We start from the raw sequence: 13,044 nt of genomic DNA on the forward strand, positions 1-13,044 counted from the left end.
CCCACCCACCCCTCTCACAGAGCGCTGCTCCTCAGACACACAGCCACCACTCACCCGGGCTCCTCTGCAGGTCTGTCTGGGGTCTGGCGTTCTTTAAGCTCAAGCTGGGGAAGGAAAGGGGGAAGATCAGAGTAGCCACGGGCAGAGCTGGGTTCTCAGGTGACCTCTCTCTAGTCAGGGCCCTGCGCCCCAGCACACCCTGGGGTTTGCCCCTCTCCCTCCCAGACGCCCCTTTTCATCTCTGGCATTCAAAGGTGAGTACGGTCTGCTGCCCGGCTTTCCTCTCCACCTGCCCACACTCTTACACCTGACACCTGGCCAGAGTTCTGGGACACCCCCGCCCACAAGGCAAGGCTGCTGCCCTCCCCAGCCTTCCAGCCTGTCCCAGCTTACCGTGGTGGGCTTCTCCAGAGCAGCAAAGCGCTCTGCCCAGGTGGCTGTGGACTTCTCAAAAGCCTCATGCCTCTTGATCAGCTTCTCTACGCTGTCCACAGTGTGGCCAAAGTCCCGGCTGGCCAGGTAGGGCTCCTGGGCAATGAGCCATGCTTCGGCCACAGAGGCATCCCTCGAGAACTGGCACACCTCCAGCACTGCCACGAGAACAAACCAAAGACCCACCCGCAAGGCCGGGGGCCTGTTAGCATTCAACAGTCCATTCCTGCAGGGACCTAGGTGGCCAGTGGCCAGGTACAAGGGCCACAGGGGTCCCTAAACTCCATGAATATCTTGCTCAGTTCTGAATCCTGCTCAAGACCACTCCATGCTCACTCTGGGGTCCTACCCCGTCTCCATCGACAAATATAAATATATATATATACAGGGATTGAACTCAGGGGCACTCAACCATTGAGCTACATCCCCTATTTTGTATTTTATTTAGAAATAGGGTCTCACTGAGTTGCTTAGAGCCTTGCTAAGTTGCTAAGGCTGGCTTTGAACTTGTGATCCTCCTACCTCAGCCTCCTGAGCTGCTGGGATTATAGGGGTGCACCACCACACCCAGCCTAATAGCCATATTTTTAAAACACATTAATTGAAACAAACTGTTTTGGAAGCCAAATGCAGTTTAGATGCCTCTCTTTGAGGAACAGTCTTCTGCCCTAATTCTCTTGCTGGCCTTTGTCTCTCATCATTGTGGATGAAGAGCCACGCCGACCAGACCAGACCTTTTTGGCTCACAGCTCCTACCCGAGAGGTGAGAGTTTCTGCACCTCTCCTCAGCCTCCAGCCACTGGAGGAAGGAGTCCCTGACTGATGCTCCTTAGAGCAAATACCCAACGCACAGGGGAGCGCCGCCCTGCACCTCCCCAGCCTCAGCTCAGCAGACACAGCAGCCCAGCACGGGGTAGACTGGGAGTGGGGCACCTGGTTGCTGGAGGGAGGCTTCCAGAGCAAGTCTGCTTGATTTTCTGCCTGGTCCCCTGTCACCAGAAGCCCGAAGCCACCCTATTACAGCATCACCCTCCCTTCCTCTGCTCCAGTAGGGGTGAGGCCCTGCCCCCAGGTCCCCAGGCCCTGCATTTCACTCACGCATGTGGAGCCGATCATCTCGGGTCACCCATTTATCATTCATCTCCTGCCTCCTGATCAATACCTGCTTCAGTTTTTCCCGGATCTGTAGAGAGGAAAGGAGAAAAGCATGGGCTTTGGTAACCCTTCCCTCTCTCTGAAGCAGTGCACAGATGGCCGCAGAGAATGTCAGGCTTGATCACACAGGCCTGGCTTCAAGTCTTGGCCTTGCTACTTGTCAGCTGTGCAGTCTTGGGCAAGTTACTTAACCTCACTGAGATACCTAAATATGCCTCGCCTATGAGATGGGGTCATCGACTTCTAAGCATGCGCACCTATGGGTGATGGGTAGATGGCGAGCCTGCTCTCCTCTAGTGAGAGGCCAACTCCTTAAGATGGAGAATAGGCTGGGTGTGGCTCTGATTCCTGACCCACAGGCAGACCTGATGCTCCATAAGTGAAAGATAAGTTCCTCAGAAGTTCCCCCACTGCCCTACCAAGAAGCTGCCTGGCCAGTAATATGGGGACAAGGACACGAAGGGGCTCACCTCCTCTGAAGCCTGGTGTTGCCGCTGTAGCAAGGACTCCCCGAGCTCCAGGCAGGTGCTGAAGTTCTTGGCCCGGGTGTTGATCTCTGACTTGATGCCCTGGTGATACTTCAAGAGTAGTTCCACGGAGGACACATCCCTGGGGGCAGGACAGGGCCAGGGAGGCAGTTGGGGAAGAAGGAAACTCTGGGTCACTCTGGCAGTGGGGGGGGGGGCTGCCTCTCACTTGCTTCAGGGAGTCTGGCCAGCTCCCTCCTGTCTCTCTGCTCAGCCAGGAAGTCCAGCCCCACCAGGAACACTGATGTCCTAATGCCTTCCCATGGCTAGTGGCCAGGGCATGGGTCCCCAGAAGCAGCCAGGGGATACTATTCAACAATAGAAAGGAATGAGGTGTGGCTCAGTGGTAGAGCACTTGCCTAGCATGTGTGAGGCCCTGGGTTGGATCCTCAGCACCACAGAAAAAGAAATAAAATAAAGGTATTGTATTCATCATCAAAAAAATTTTTTTTTTAAAAAAAGGAATGAGGTACTGCTTCATGGTACAACAAGAATGAATCTTGTAAACAGACTAAGTGAAAAAAGCCATTCACAAAAGACAATATATTATGTGATTCCATTTCTATGAAAAATGTTCAGAATGGGCAAATCTAAGGAGATAGAAAGTGGTGGCTGCCAGGGATCTGGGGCAAGAAGCAAAGTGAGTGGCTACTAATGGGGATGAGCTTATTTGGTGGTGGGGGGTGATGAAAATCTCCTAAATCTGGATTGTAGTTGATAGTTGTGTAACTAGGAATATATAGCTGAGCGCAGTGACGCACACCTAAAATCTCAGCAGCTCAGGAAGCTGAGGCAGGAAGATCTCGAGTTCAAAGCCAGTCTCAGCAGCTTAGGGAAGCCCTAAGCAATTTAGCAACATCCTATCTCTAAATAAAATATATTTTAAAAAGGGCTAGAGATGTGGCTCAATGGTTAAGCACCCCTGGGTTCAATCCCTGGTAACAAAAACAAAACAAAACAAACTAGGAATAGATAAATACCACTGAATGGAACACTTTAAATGGATTAAGTATAGTGTGTGAATTATATCTCAATAAAAATGTTAAAGATAACAGTATGGTCACTGAGGTGGGTGTCTTGTAGGCAGAGGGACAGAGAGTTGTCAATAATTACTAAATGGACACTAACTGGGCGGAGAGCTCAGAGCTCACTGGTGCTCACTGCTCAGGAGCCTGACCCCACCTTTCAGGGATAATCAGCTCTATCCTGAGTTTTAGGAGAACGGCCCCATATGCTGGAACTTGGGGAAGGTCCCATGGACCTGTCTTGGACCTGTCCAGCTTTGAAAGTGTGAGTTGACAGTGGTCACTGTCCCTGCTGGACAGGCTGAATTTCTCCCTTTACTCTGAAATGGTCAGTGCTCCCAGAACCTGAGCCACTGAGGAATTCACCTCAGGTGCCCCTTAGGAGAGGAGGAGCCCTGGGCAGCACCCTTGTCTGCCAGCCTCACCTATCATGGAGGATGCCCCCTTACCTGGGCCTCTCCTGGGTATCGATCTGCCGGATGATACCCTCCATCCAGGAAAGCAGATCCCGGACCATGCTGAAGAAGCGGAACTTGTCTGCCGTGTCCACGAGTTGAGTCCGGCGCCCAGCACAGGCATCTAGCAATGCCTGCCAAGCGGCAGATACCTCCTGTTCCTTGCTCTGGATGGCGTCTGCCTTTTCCCCGGCGTATGCTGTCTGCAGGCGGGTAGCCACATCCTGGAACTGCTGTACCTGTGGTCAGGCAAAACCAGACATTGTTCCTTGAACAGAGGCATCTCAGGCCTGGCACTGGAAGGACATCTGTCTCTTGTCTCCTCCCCAGAGCACCATAGGAAGGCTCCATCCTCTGCCCAGCAGATGCTGTAGAAGGATCCCTGCTTGGGCGCCTCTGTCTATCCAAGGAATTTGATGAGTATTTGGGAGTGACAGCAACTCAATACCCTTTGATCTCCTTAGAGGTACTATAACGAGAGCAAGTGTGAACCAGGCACCATTCTAGACAGTTTATGTTAACTTTGCATCCTTGCAACAATCCCATGGAAAGGGAATTTCATTATCCCTGCTTTTGAGATGAGGAAACTAAGGCATAGCAAGGCCAAGTAAATGGCCCAAGTTCCCTCATACTACCTGGTCAAAGGGACAGCTGGGTTAGAGCTGTGCTCCTGGGCCCCTGTTCTTAACCACCACCACATCTTCAGGAAGGAGCTGCATCAGATTCTCAGGGACAACAAATTCTCATTCCTGAGACCTCAGTGTGGCTACTCCTGTCTCAGGGATTCTGGTACCACCAAGCACAATGGCTGCACACCAGGTCCCACCTTCTCTGTCAGATAAATCTCTGAAAGGTCTACTTCCAGGTGAACCAGGGGCCCAGCCCGACCTACCTTGGTGTCATCCCTGAACCCCACTGGGCTGGCCTGGGACTGCATAGCCAGTGGAGGCCTGGGGAACCTTTGGCAGCTGGGGCCTCTCACCTTTGTCTTGTTCTATCACACCAAGCTCTGGGGAAACCCTAGGGATCTGCAGAGGTGCCTCAGCAAATATCCCAGTGATTAAGAGTGTTGAGAAAGCAGATCTTGGGAATGCCCCAGCTCCCACGGGAAAGATTGGCCTGCCTGGGGACTATGTATGTAGGGCCCATGGCCAGAGCACCAAAGCCTCAGTCCTGGCTCCACTGGGTATCTGCACGTTCCCAGGCCACTAACTGGCTCTCTGCACCTTGCTTTCCTCTTCTACAAAATGCAGACAGTGTTAGTACCTCAGAGGGGGGCTATGAGGATCCAGTGCTGCATATATCGCTTAGAACAGTGCTAGAAGAGCACTATGCATTAGCTAATAATATTGCATAAGGTATTTTTATGCATTGGTTTTTTTGTGAGAATTCAGTTTAAAGTACTTCTGAAGTTAAAGAGCATCTGAAAGCCACTACTCCCTGTTCTGAGCTGTTAGTTCTCTCAGGAAGAGAAATCACCAGGTGCCCATTCTAGAAGGTTCCCCTCCAGGAGCCAGGTGGGTGATGGCACTTGTGGGTACCTGCACTCCCAGCAAGTGGAGCTCCCGCTCGAAGGCCGTGTGCACCCGGTGGAAGGACTCAGCAGTGCTGGCGTCCAACCCCACATCCTCAGGCAGCTCGCGGTGCTTCTCCTCGATGAGGCCCAGGATCTCCACCCCTGTGTAGAAGTAGCGGTGCAGGTCATAGGAGGCCGCCAGCAGCTGCATGCGGGTATCGATGAGCTCCAGCAGGTCTGCCCACATGTCATTCAGCCCGTCCTTCCACTCGGCGATGGTGGCCGCCTCGCTGTGGCCTGCATCGATGAGTCGCTCAATGATGGCATTCACATTGTCCACCCGCTCCTGCCCGATGGCCCCAGTCTCCCGGGCAAAGTCTCGGAATTTGTCCCGAAGCATCTAAACATGGGGCAGACAGAAATGGGGTTAGTGGGGCTCAGGGGCAGACGGGTGTCATCATGCTCTCAGCTGCAGATGCTGCTAGGTGGCCACTGTGACCATCTGACCCTGACTCTCAGTTTTTCCCCAGGGCGGCCTGAGCCCGCTGGCCACACTTCACCCTAGTGTGACTGAATCCCTTTGCGATGCCCTGCAGTGGTAGGAGCACCGTGAGGGTCTGGAACCATGGCTGTCTGTGTCTACTGCAGAGAAGGCAGGAGCTGTGGTACTCACAGTCACGTGGTCAAAGTCTTGCCCCATTTCTTGGGACGAGGCCACCATCTCCTTTTCTGTAATCCACTGTTCCAGGTCGTCAGCCTCTCTCTTCAGCTGGAACAGATGGTACATGTTCTCCAGCTTCCGCCTGCGTTCCTCTGCCATGTCCTTCAGCCCTGCATACTGCTTATCCACTTGCCCCTGAAGTCTGATTATCTGTTCCCTGGAATTCAATCCAAGAAATCCCTTAAAGATGGCCAGCAAGAACCCAGAGCAGCTGACTCAGAGGAGCTGACCTACGCCTCCCTAGATCCCTAGCACGGACTGGTGGGGAGTGAAGCTTAAGGGAAGTGATAGTGGTTTTTCTTGGGGAAGAGTTGGTGAGAGAAGGAATGACCCGTTTGGCCACAGTGCCTCAGGGGAGGGCAGGACTCTGTCATGGAGTTCTGTCCTGGTGTGACACTTGCTGCTGTAGCCCTCCCTCTGGGAAGCTCTCAGGTACACAGGAGGCCGATGGGACAGTGCTGAGAGGGCTCCGGCAGCAGTTCCCCTGCCTAGCTCTTCAGGGGCTCGGTCCTTGGGGTTCCCTGGGAGCTGTGTGGCTGCGAGGATACAGTGGAGGATGCCCTAAAGGCAGCAGAGGACAGGGCTACAACTAGGGCAGCCTGAGGAATCTGGTCAGTGGGTTCTAATTTATGCAGAATCCCTGCAACTCAACAGTTCTGACAGGTGTAATTTTCTACTTTTGCTTTGACATAGGATTCTGCTGAGGATTTTATGAGGTCTGGAAGTACCTTCTGAACCACAAAAAGAAAAGCAAAATTAGTCTTCAGTATCTCACAGCATATTCTAATTCTTCAAAAGACTGCAGCTTTAAGTTCAACCAACGCATAGTTTTGCTATTCCATTCTCTGATTTTTTTTTTTTTTTTTTTTGCAAACCAGGCCTCAGGTGGCCCACATTGGAGTCCCTCCCGCAAGACCAAAGCATAACATGGGACTGGGCCAATCCACAGTCCAGAAACTTCTATATTTGGGAACACTGTTCCGATTTTCCTTTCTTGGACCTGGAGGGATTTTGGTTGGTGGGGCTCCTGGCCTGATGCCCATGACCTGCCGAGTCACTTCAGGAGACACACGCACCCCTCGGGGTGTCCCGCGGACAGCAGGCTCTGGGCCCGGCCGGCTAGCTGCTTCATGTTCCTCCCATACTCCTCCACGGTGCGCTGCTGCCTCAAGTGCCGCTTGAGCATCACGATGGCACCCTCTTCATCCTAGGAGGCAGCAGAGGTCAGTGCCACAGAGTTTGGAGGTGCCCAGTGAGGAGAGAGCCGTGTGCCTGCCCCTCCTGCCCACCTTTTGCCTTTCTGGCTCACCTGCTGTCGCCTGCTCCGTGCCCTTCCTCACAGGCCCACTGCCAAGCTGCTGTCCCCATGAAAACTTCCTAACTCAACCCAGCTTTGAGAGACCCTTCCCTTCGCCCAGCCCTCTCCACAGGCAGGGAGATTGCCTGGGTCCCCTGTACACCGCCTCCCCACTCTTTCCACCCCGCTCACTGCCCGCTCCAGCGCTCCTGTCCATCTGGGCACCCCAGCTGGCAGCCCCTGGCCCAGAAGACCTTGGGGGGCTCATCAGAGAAGACGTAGAGCTCCTGCTCGCTGATCCAGGCCTCGGCCTCCCCGGCGTCCAGGTAGTACTGCTGCGCCTCGTGGGCATCCCGCAGGCGCTGCAGCCGCCCAGCCGCCGCCTCCCGCAGCGCCGCCCACGAGTCTTGCAGGTGCCCCAGGCGTTCCTCGATGTCCTGGAGGTCCATCTCCGCTGTCTCCACGAGCTGCCGTCCCCGCTGCAGCACGTCCTCCACCCGCGGCGCGTGGCCCAGGATCTCGTTCTGCAGTGTCTGTGACCATAAGGAAGGGTTCAGGGGCAGAGTCCTCCCACCAGGTATGGGAGCCCATTTCTGCAGGACCAGGGCACTGTGGGCCTCTCTCCGCCACCTGCTAAAGCAGAGCAGGTGATGATAATAAAGCTGCCCGTGACCACCTGCCAGCAGGACGCCAAACACACCTGTGCCTCCTCCTTCGACCCTCATAGCTTTCTGAGAGTAGCATTTGGGAACTGGCACATGGCAATGAAGGAACTTGCTGGCAGCCGGTGGCAGAGCCAGGAGGGAACAGAGCCCCACCCAATTCCAAAGCCTGGGCTCTCGACTGCTCCATACCCTGCCTCTGCTCAACAGAGCTTGATCTCTTAGGTGTACACACTGGAGGGAAGGAAAGCAATCTTGGAATGGCCACCTGACATCTTTCAGCAGCTTTTGCTCCAGATACAAGGACAGTTGGTGGCTGTCCCTGTGTAGAGTCTGGGGTTTGGTTTTGTTTTTCCCTATTTTTATTTATCAAACCTTTGTGAAAAAGTGTATTATTTCCTTTCTGAGCCTTTGGTTACCAAAATGGCCTTTTCCTCTGCCTCTGATGACTGGGTCACCTTTGCCTTCAGGAGGCCCGGACACACATACAGGATCCTTTCTGGGTCCTTGAAGTCACACTAGCTGCTTCTCATATGATTCTTGGCCTCTTTACACCTTGTTTCTTCTCTCTCTTTTAAAGGCCATTTCCCCATGCCTTTAAAATCCATCTAGAAGGCAGAAGCGAGAGTCCACAGAGGTAGAATGGTGACTGCCAGCACTTTAAATATTTATGAAACTGGGCTCAGTGATGCACACCTGTAATCCCAGTAGCCTGGGAGGCTGAGTCAGGAGAATCGCAAGTTTAGACCCGCATCCGTAACTTAGTGATACTCTGTCTCAAAATAATTTTTTTTTAAAGTGTGGGGGTTGCTGGGGATATAGCTCAGTGATAAAGCACCCCTGGGTTCAATTACCAGTACCAAAAAAAAAAAAAAAGAAACAAAGAAAAAGAAAAATGTTAAACTATGGGGTTTTGGGTTGTGGCTCAGTGGTGGAGCACTTACCTAGCACGTGTGAGGCCCTGAGTTCAATCCTCAGCACCATTTCCCCATTTTCATTTGTCAATATTATTATTTTTATTTATCAATATAAAAATAAAGTTATCATGTCCATCCATAACTAAAAAAAATATTTTAAAAAGAAAAAATGCAAAAAAAGAAGAAAAGAAAAATGCTAGAATAGTAAGATCCACAAGGTATCTAACCTGGTGAAATACGTTTTTGTACTTTATATTCAAAATCTTAATTTTTGAGGATTTTCTGTGGGCTGTGCAATTGTATACAAATAGCCCATGTTGCCAGCTCTAGTCGGCCTCTTTACTTTCTCTGAGGTCTTATGACCTCTGCCTGGTGCCTTAAAAAGGTATTTCTATCTCTTTTTAAGCAATTGCCCTCTAGTCTTTCTGGGGTACGTATCTATGATGTCTTTCTCCCTGTTTTCATTCATTCCACAATTTATTAAGGTATTATGTACATACCAGATCCTGTTCTAGGGACTAGGGACTAAATGGAGAGAAGAAGAAGACCTGTGCCCTCTTAAAGTTCCTAGTCTCACAGAGGAAACAGATGTGAGCATGGAAATAAATGGAGTCTGGGCCATCTTCCCTTGGTGCTACGGGGAAAATACACAGTGGAATGAAGAAGGGCTACCAGGCTGTGGTGGTGGCTCCTTTGGCTAGGAGAGTCAGGAAGAGCCTTCTGAGGCGAAGACCTTGGAGGGAGCCATGAACAGTGAGAGGGAGGCAACCAAAGGTTTGGGGTGAGTGTTCCCAGCACAAGATATGAGTCCATGCAAAGGCCCTGGGGTGGAAAGGAGCCTGGACTGTGTGATGCTACAAGGGCTGGAAGAGAAGAGCTAGTGAAGGGGGCTGAATGGGACAAGTGATGTGATTTAGAGGTAGGCAGAAACTAGACCAGGCGAGGCGACGGCTCTTAACCCTGGCGGCACATTCAATACTCCAGGAAAACAGGTGCAGCCGGGGCCCCACTCACAGAGATACTAATCAATGAATCTGGGGTGAGACCTGGCATTTGTATGTTTAAAAGTTCCCCAAGTGACTTTTAATGTGCAGCCACCTTGCAGGATGTGTTCTGGCTATAACGGACAGCTGCTAGAACAGTGGTTCTCAAAGTGGGGGCTCCAGCTCGCTGCATCTGGAGCCTAGCTAGAAATGCAAATCATTGGGCTCCCCCACCACCACCCAGTAAAGCCTAGCAACTGTGTTGAACAAGCCCCCCAGGCCAACGGGCACTGAAGTCAGAACCCCTTCCATGGAGGGTTTTCAGGGAGGAAGGGATACAAGGGCTTGTGCTTTAGCAGCCTAGACCCAAATAGTCTTTACTAGGGCAGCCACACTCTCTGAAGAGCTTCCTTTCCTTCTTGGTTAGAGCAACCCCATCTGTATTTGTCTTGCCCTTTTCCTGAAATAGCAGCTGCCGGCCAGGGGAGTGGAAACCTCTAGGTGCTAATACTTACTGAGGCTCAACAGACTCAAAAGTCTTCGGTGCTGGAAAGACTAGAGGTGGCTCATTGCACAACTGAGGAAACTGAGGTCCCGGGGACACTTTCTCCCATCAGCCTTCCTCCTATAACTGAAGGCTGTGGCATCAACTGAGCCTGAATCTCTACCATCCCCTAGCGCAAGTCCTCGCGTGTGGCCACTGGAGCCTTGATGATTAGATCATGTCAACTGGAAACAAAGGTTCCCGGGGAGCTTTGGAGAAACCTCTCTGAATATAGTTCGTGCCTTTGCACAGTTGCTGGGCTCCAGTGGTCTGGGAGCAGATGGCAGCTGCAGTTATTTGGGAGGACGGGAGTGCTTGCCGTGCCATGACCTTCCTTCCCCAAGGAGTTGCAGTACTGACGTGACACTCTGGGACACATTGCTCTTTTCTGGGATCTAAGTTCCTGGGCTCTCCTTGTTGATCCAGAGAGCTGACCAGGCAGGAAAAGGGACTCTCTGCCCAAGAGAAGGGACTGAGGCCAGCTCCTGACCAGACATGAAGCCACTGTGACCCCACCCAGCTGGCTTCCTTGAAGATTCAGGTTCCCTCTGCTGCTCTGACACAGAGGAAGTATTTGGCATCTGCTATGTCCAGAATTGTGACCAGGGCCCAGTCTGGCCTAAGAGAGCTGAACAGCAGTTGGATGTTTGCTTCTAGGACTCTAAGTCCAAGTTCAGCAGCTTTCTCATGGGGTTTGAGCCCACTGGAGAAGTGGGGCCTATGTACCTTGATGACAGCACACTTTCCAAGCTCAGCCCTCAAAGAGAACAAGGCAGTGTTAGGGCAGAAAACCCAGGAGTTATCAGCTTCTCTTGGGGAAGCCACTGAATTCAGGACTGTGAAAACACATTAAATCCAGGCCAGGGGCTCCAGGGTCCTGCACCCACCCGAGCCTGATGGAGACTGAATGGCCCCAAATCCCCAAGTATCATGATTTCTCCTTCTTCTGGGATCCTCCCAGAGTTCTCTCTGCTCTTTTTGCAGTGAGACTTCAAATACAGTTTACGGATCCCCAAGTCCCTAACAGGAGCAATAATCTGCTATGGCTGACCTTCTGCAGATAAGGGTTGGGCTATACCCCAGCCAGGTAGGGGCAGGGAGAGGCAGGTGCACTGACCAGGTGAGACAGGTCTTACCTGATTCTTCTTCATGAACAGCTGCACTGTTTGCAGGTTAGTGCCATAGTCGGCTGACTGGGCCAGTGGCAGCCTCTCCTCCACCCATAGCTGCAGAGACAAAAGGCGGGGGGATAGCTGATGACAAACACAGCCACTTTCTCCCAAGTAACCATCAAGGGCCTGAGAGTGCATTGTCAGCAGTCTCCCTGGTTCCTCCCAACACCCATTAGGGTCCCCCACCCACTATTTTATAGATAGGGATGTTCTGATATTTTGAACTGAGGTTCCAAAGAACTTGTTCCTGGCCAGACTGTGAGCAAGCCATAGGCTGGATCTTGAACCCAAGGCTGTCTGAACCTAAATCCCAGGCTCATCACCATCAAAATCAGCCAGGGACTAATGAGTTACCATCCAAAAAGCACTGGCTTGGCTTGGCTTCCCAAATTAATGCAATCATCACAGCAACCCTATGAAATAAGTGGGTGAGATGAGCAGTCATCTGCTGCCAAGAACTGCTGTGGGCAGTGGCCAGCTACTCCTGGTAGCAGCTGGCGGCTCAGCCCTGGGGGGTGGAGAGGCTGCAGCCCACGCACCGTCTCATCCTCTAAGTCGCGGCTGATCTGCAGCTTGGCTTTGGATAATTCCAGCTGCTTCCTCCTCTTCCCCAGAGGTTCCAGGAGGTCCAGGAATCTCTTCTCGATGCTCAGGTCAGCGTCTCCCGCCTCTTCTCCCAGTGAGGGTGCCTGGCCAAACAGCTCCTGCAGCTCCTCCTTCCGCACATTCACCTGGTCCTCCACTCTCTGAGACACAATGGGATAGCACAGCACTGGCCTCAGCACCTGGGCAGTCCCTCCTGGCTCTCCACCCATCTATCCCCCGCCTATCCTGTTAGCCCCAGCTTGAGCTCAGCCTCCTCCAAGAAGTCTCCCTGGCTGCCCTCACTCATCCTTCCCTCCTCTGAGTACCTGCCCCATATTTCTTATGCATCCTTTTATTGGAGCGTACTGCCAAAGGGGTTAGGGGATGGATTGTGAATCATAAGACATTTTCACATGATAAAAGCAAGTCCACCAGGAGGAACAACGGCACTTGCTTTATGGTTTCAGGTTTCCTCCCCAAGATCTTTCATAGTCTAACAGTTTGAGTCTACAGCCTGCTCACGTGCCTTCAACTTAGCCAACATCCGGTTGACGCTGGTCAGGTCCTTGCCCGGGTCATCTGACCGAAGCTGGTCCTCCATGGCGCTGATCCATTTGTTGAGGTCGGCGTGGGTCTGCAAGCGCAGGTCGGAGCTCCTGGCGGCAGAGAGTTGTAGGGTCTTCTCCTTGGTGGTGGCTTGCAGCTCATCCCAGAGCCGGTGCAGTGTGTCCAGCCTCTGGGACACCACAGCTTCAAATTGGGGCTTCTCCTCCTTCAGCTGCCTTCCTTCCTGTGGGGGAATGGAGATAGCTCACCCTCTGAGGCTTCGGTGGCCTCTGAGCAGTCCCATTCCAGGCTGTTGCAAGGGGCTTTTGGAGTGGAGGTCAGTAAGGCAAAGAATCAGCACAGAACTTGATTTGGTAAGGTTCCACTGAAATGGATCTGAGCCCCTGGAATCATTGAGGGTAAACAATTCAGGGAGACCACTGTACGGGGGGCCGGAGATAGGGGTCAGCTGGTACTGAAAACACAAAAGATTCGTGATCTATCCAG

At 52.4% G+C, this 13,044-nt stretch overlaps 1 protein-coding gene across 2 annotated transcripts in view; it reads right to left on the minus strand.

The window, feature by feature from the left end:
- The window catches only part of Sptb (spectrin beta, erythrocytic), a 124,079-nt gene that overhangs the window by 17,406 nt on the left and 93,629 nt on the right, over positions 1 to 13,044 (minus strand). For both annotated transcript variants that reach the window (XM_015490117.2, XM_048798498.1), the window contains exons 20-31: positions 12,518 to 12,781; positions 11,946 to 12,152; positions 11,371 to 11,460; positions 7,383 to 7,661; positions 6,908 to 7,038; positions 5,784 to 5,988; positions 5,136 to 5,510; positions 3,589 to 3,833; positions 2,058 to 2,196; positions 1,531 to 1,615; positions 394 to 590; positions 55 to 104 (exon numbers count right to left, since the gene is read on the minus strand). In XM_015490117.2, the coding sequence (XP_015345603.1) occupies positions 55 to 104; positions 394 to 590; positions 1,531 to 1,615; positions 2,058 to 2,196; positions 3,589 to 3,833; positions 5,136 to 5,510; positions 5,784 to 5,988; positions 6,908 to 7,038; positions 7,383 to 7,661; positions 11,371 to 11,460; positions 11,946 to 12,152; positions 12,518 to 12,781 (2,267 nt within the window). The remainder of the gene's footprint in view (positions 1 to 54; positions 105 to 393; positions 591 to 1,530; positions 1,616 to 2,057; positions 2,197 to 3,588; positions 3,834 to 5,135; positions 5,511 to 5,783; positions 5,989 to 6,907; positions 7,039 to 7,382; positions 7,662 to 11,370; positions 11,461 to 11,945; positions 12,153 to 12,517; positions 12,782 to 13,044) is intronic.

Source organism: Marmota marmota, unplaced genomic scaffold, assembly GCF_001458135.2.
Source record: "Marmota marmota marmota unplaced genomic scaffold, marMar, whole genome shotgun sequence".
Classification (NCBI taxonomy): Eukaryota; Metazoa; Chordata; class Mammalia; order Rodentia; family Sciuridae; genus Marmota; species Marmota marmota.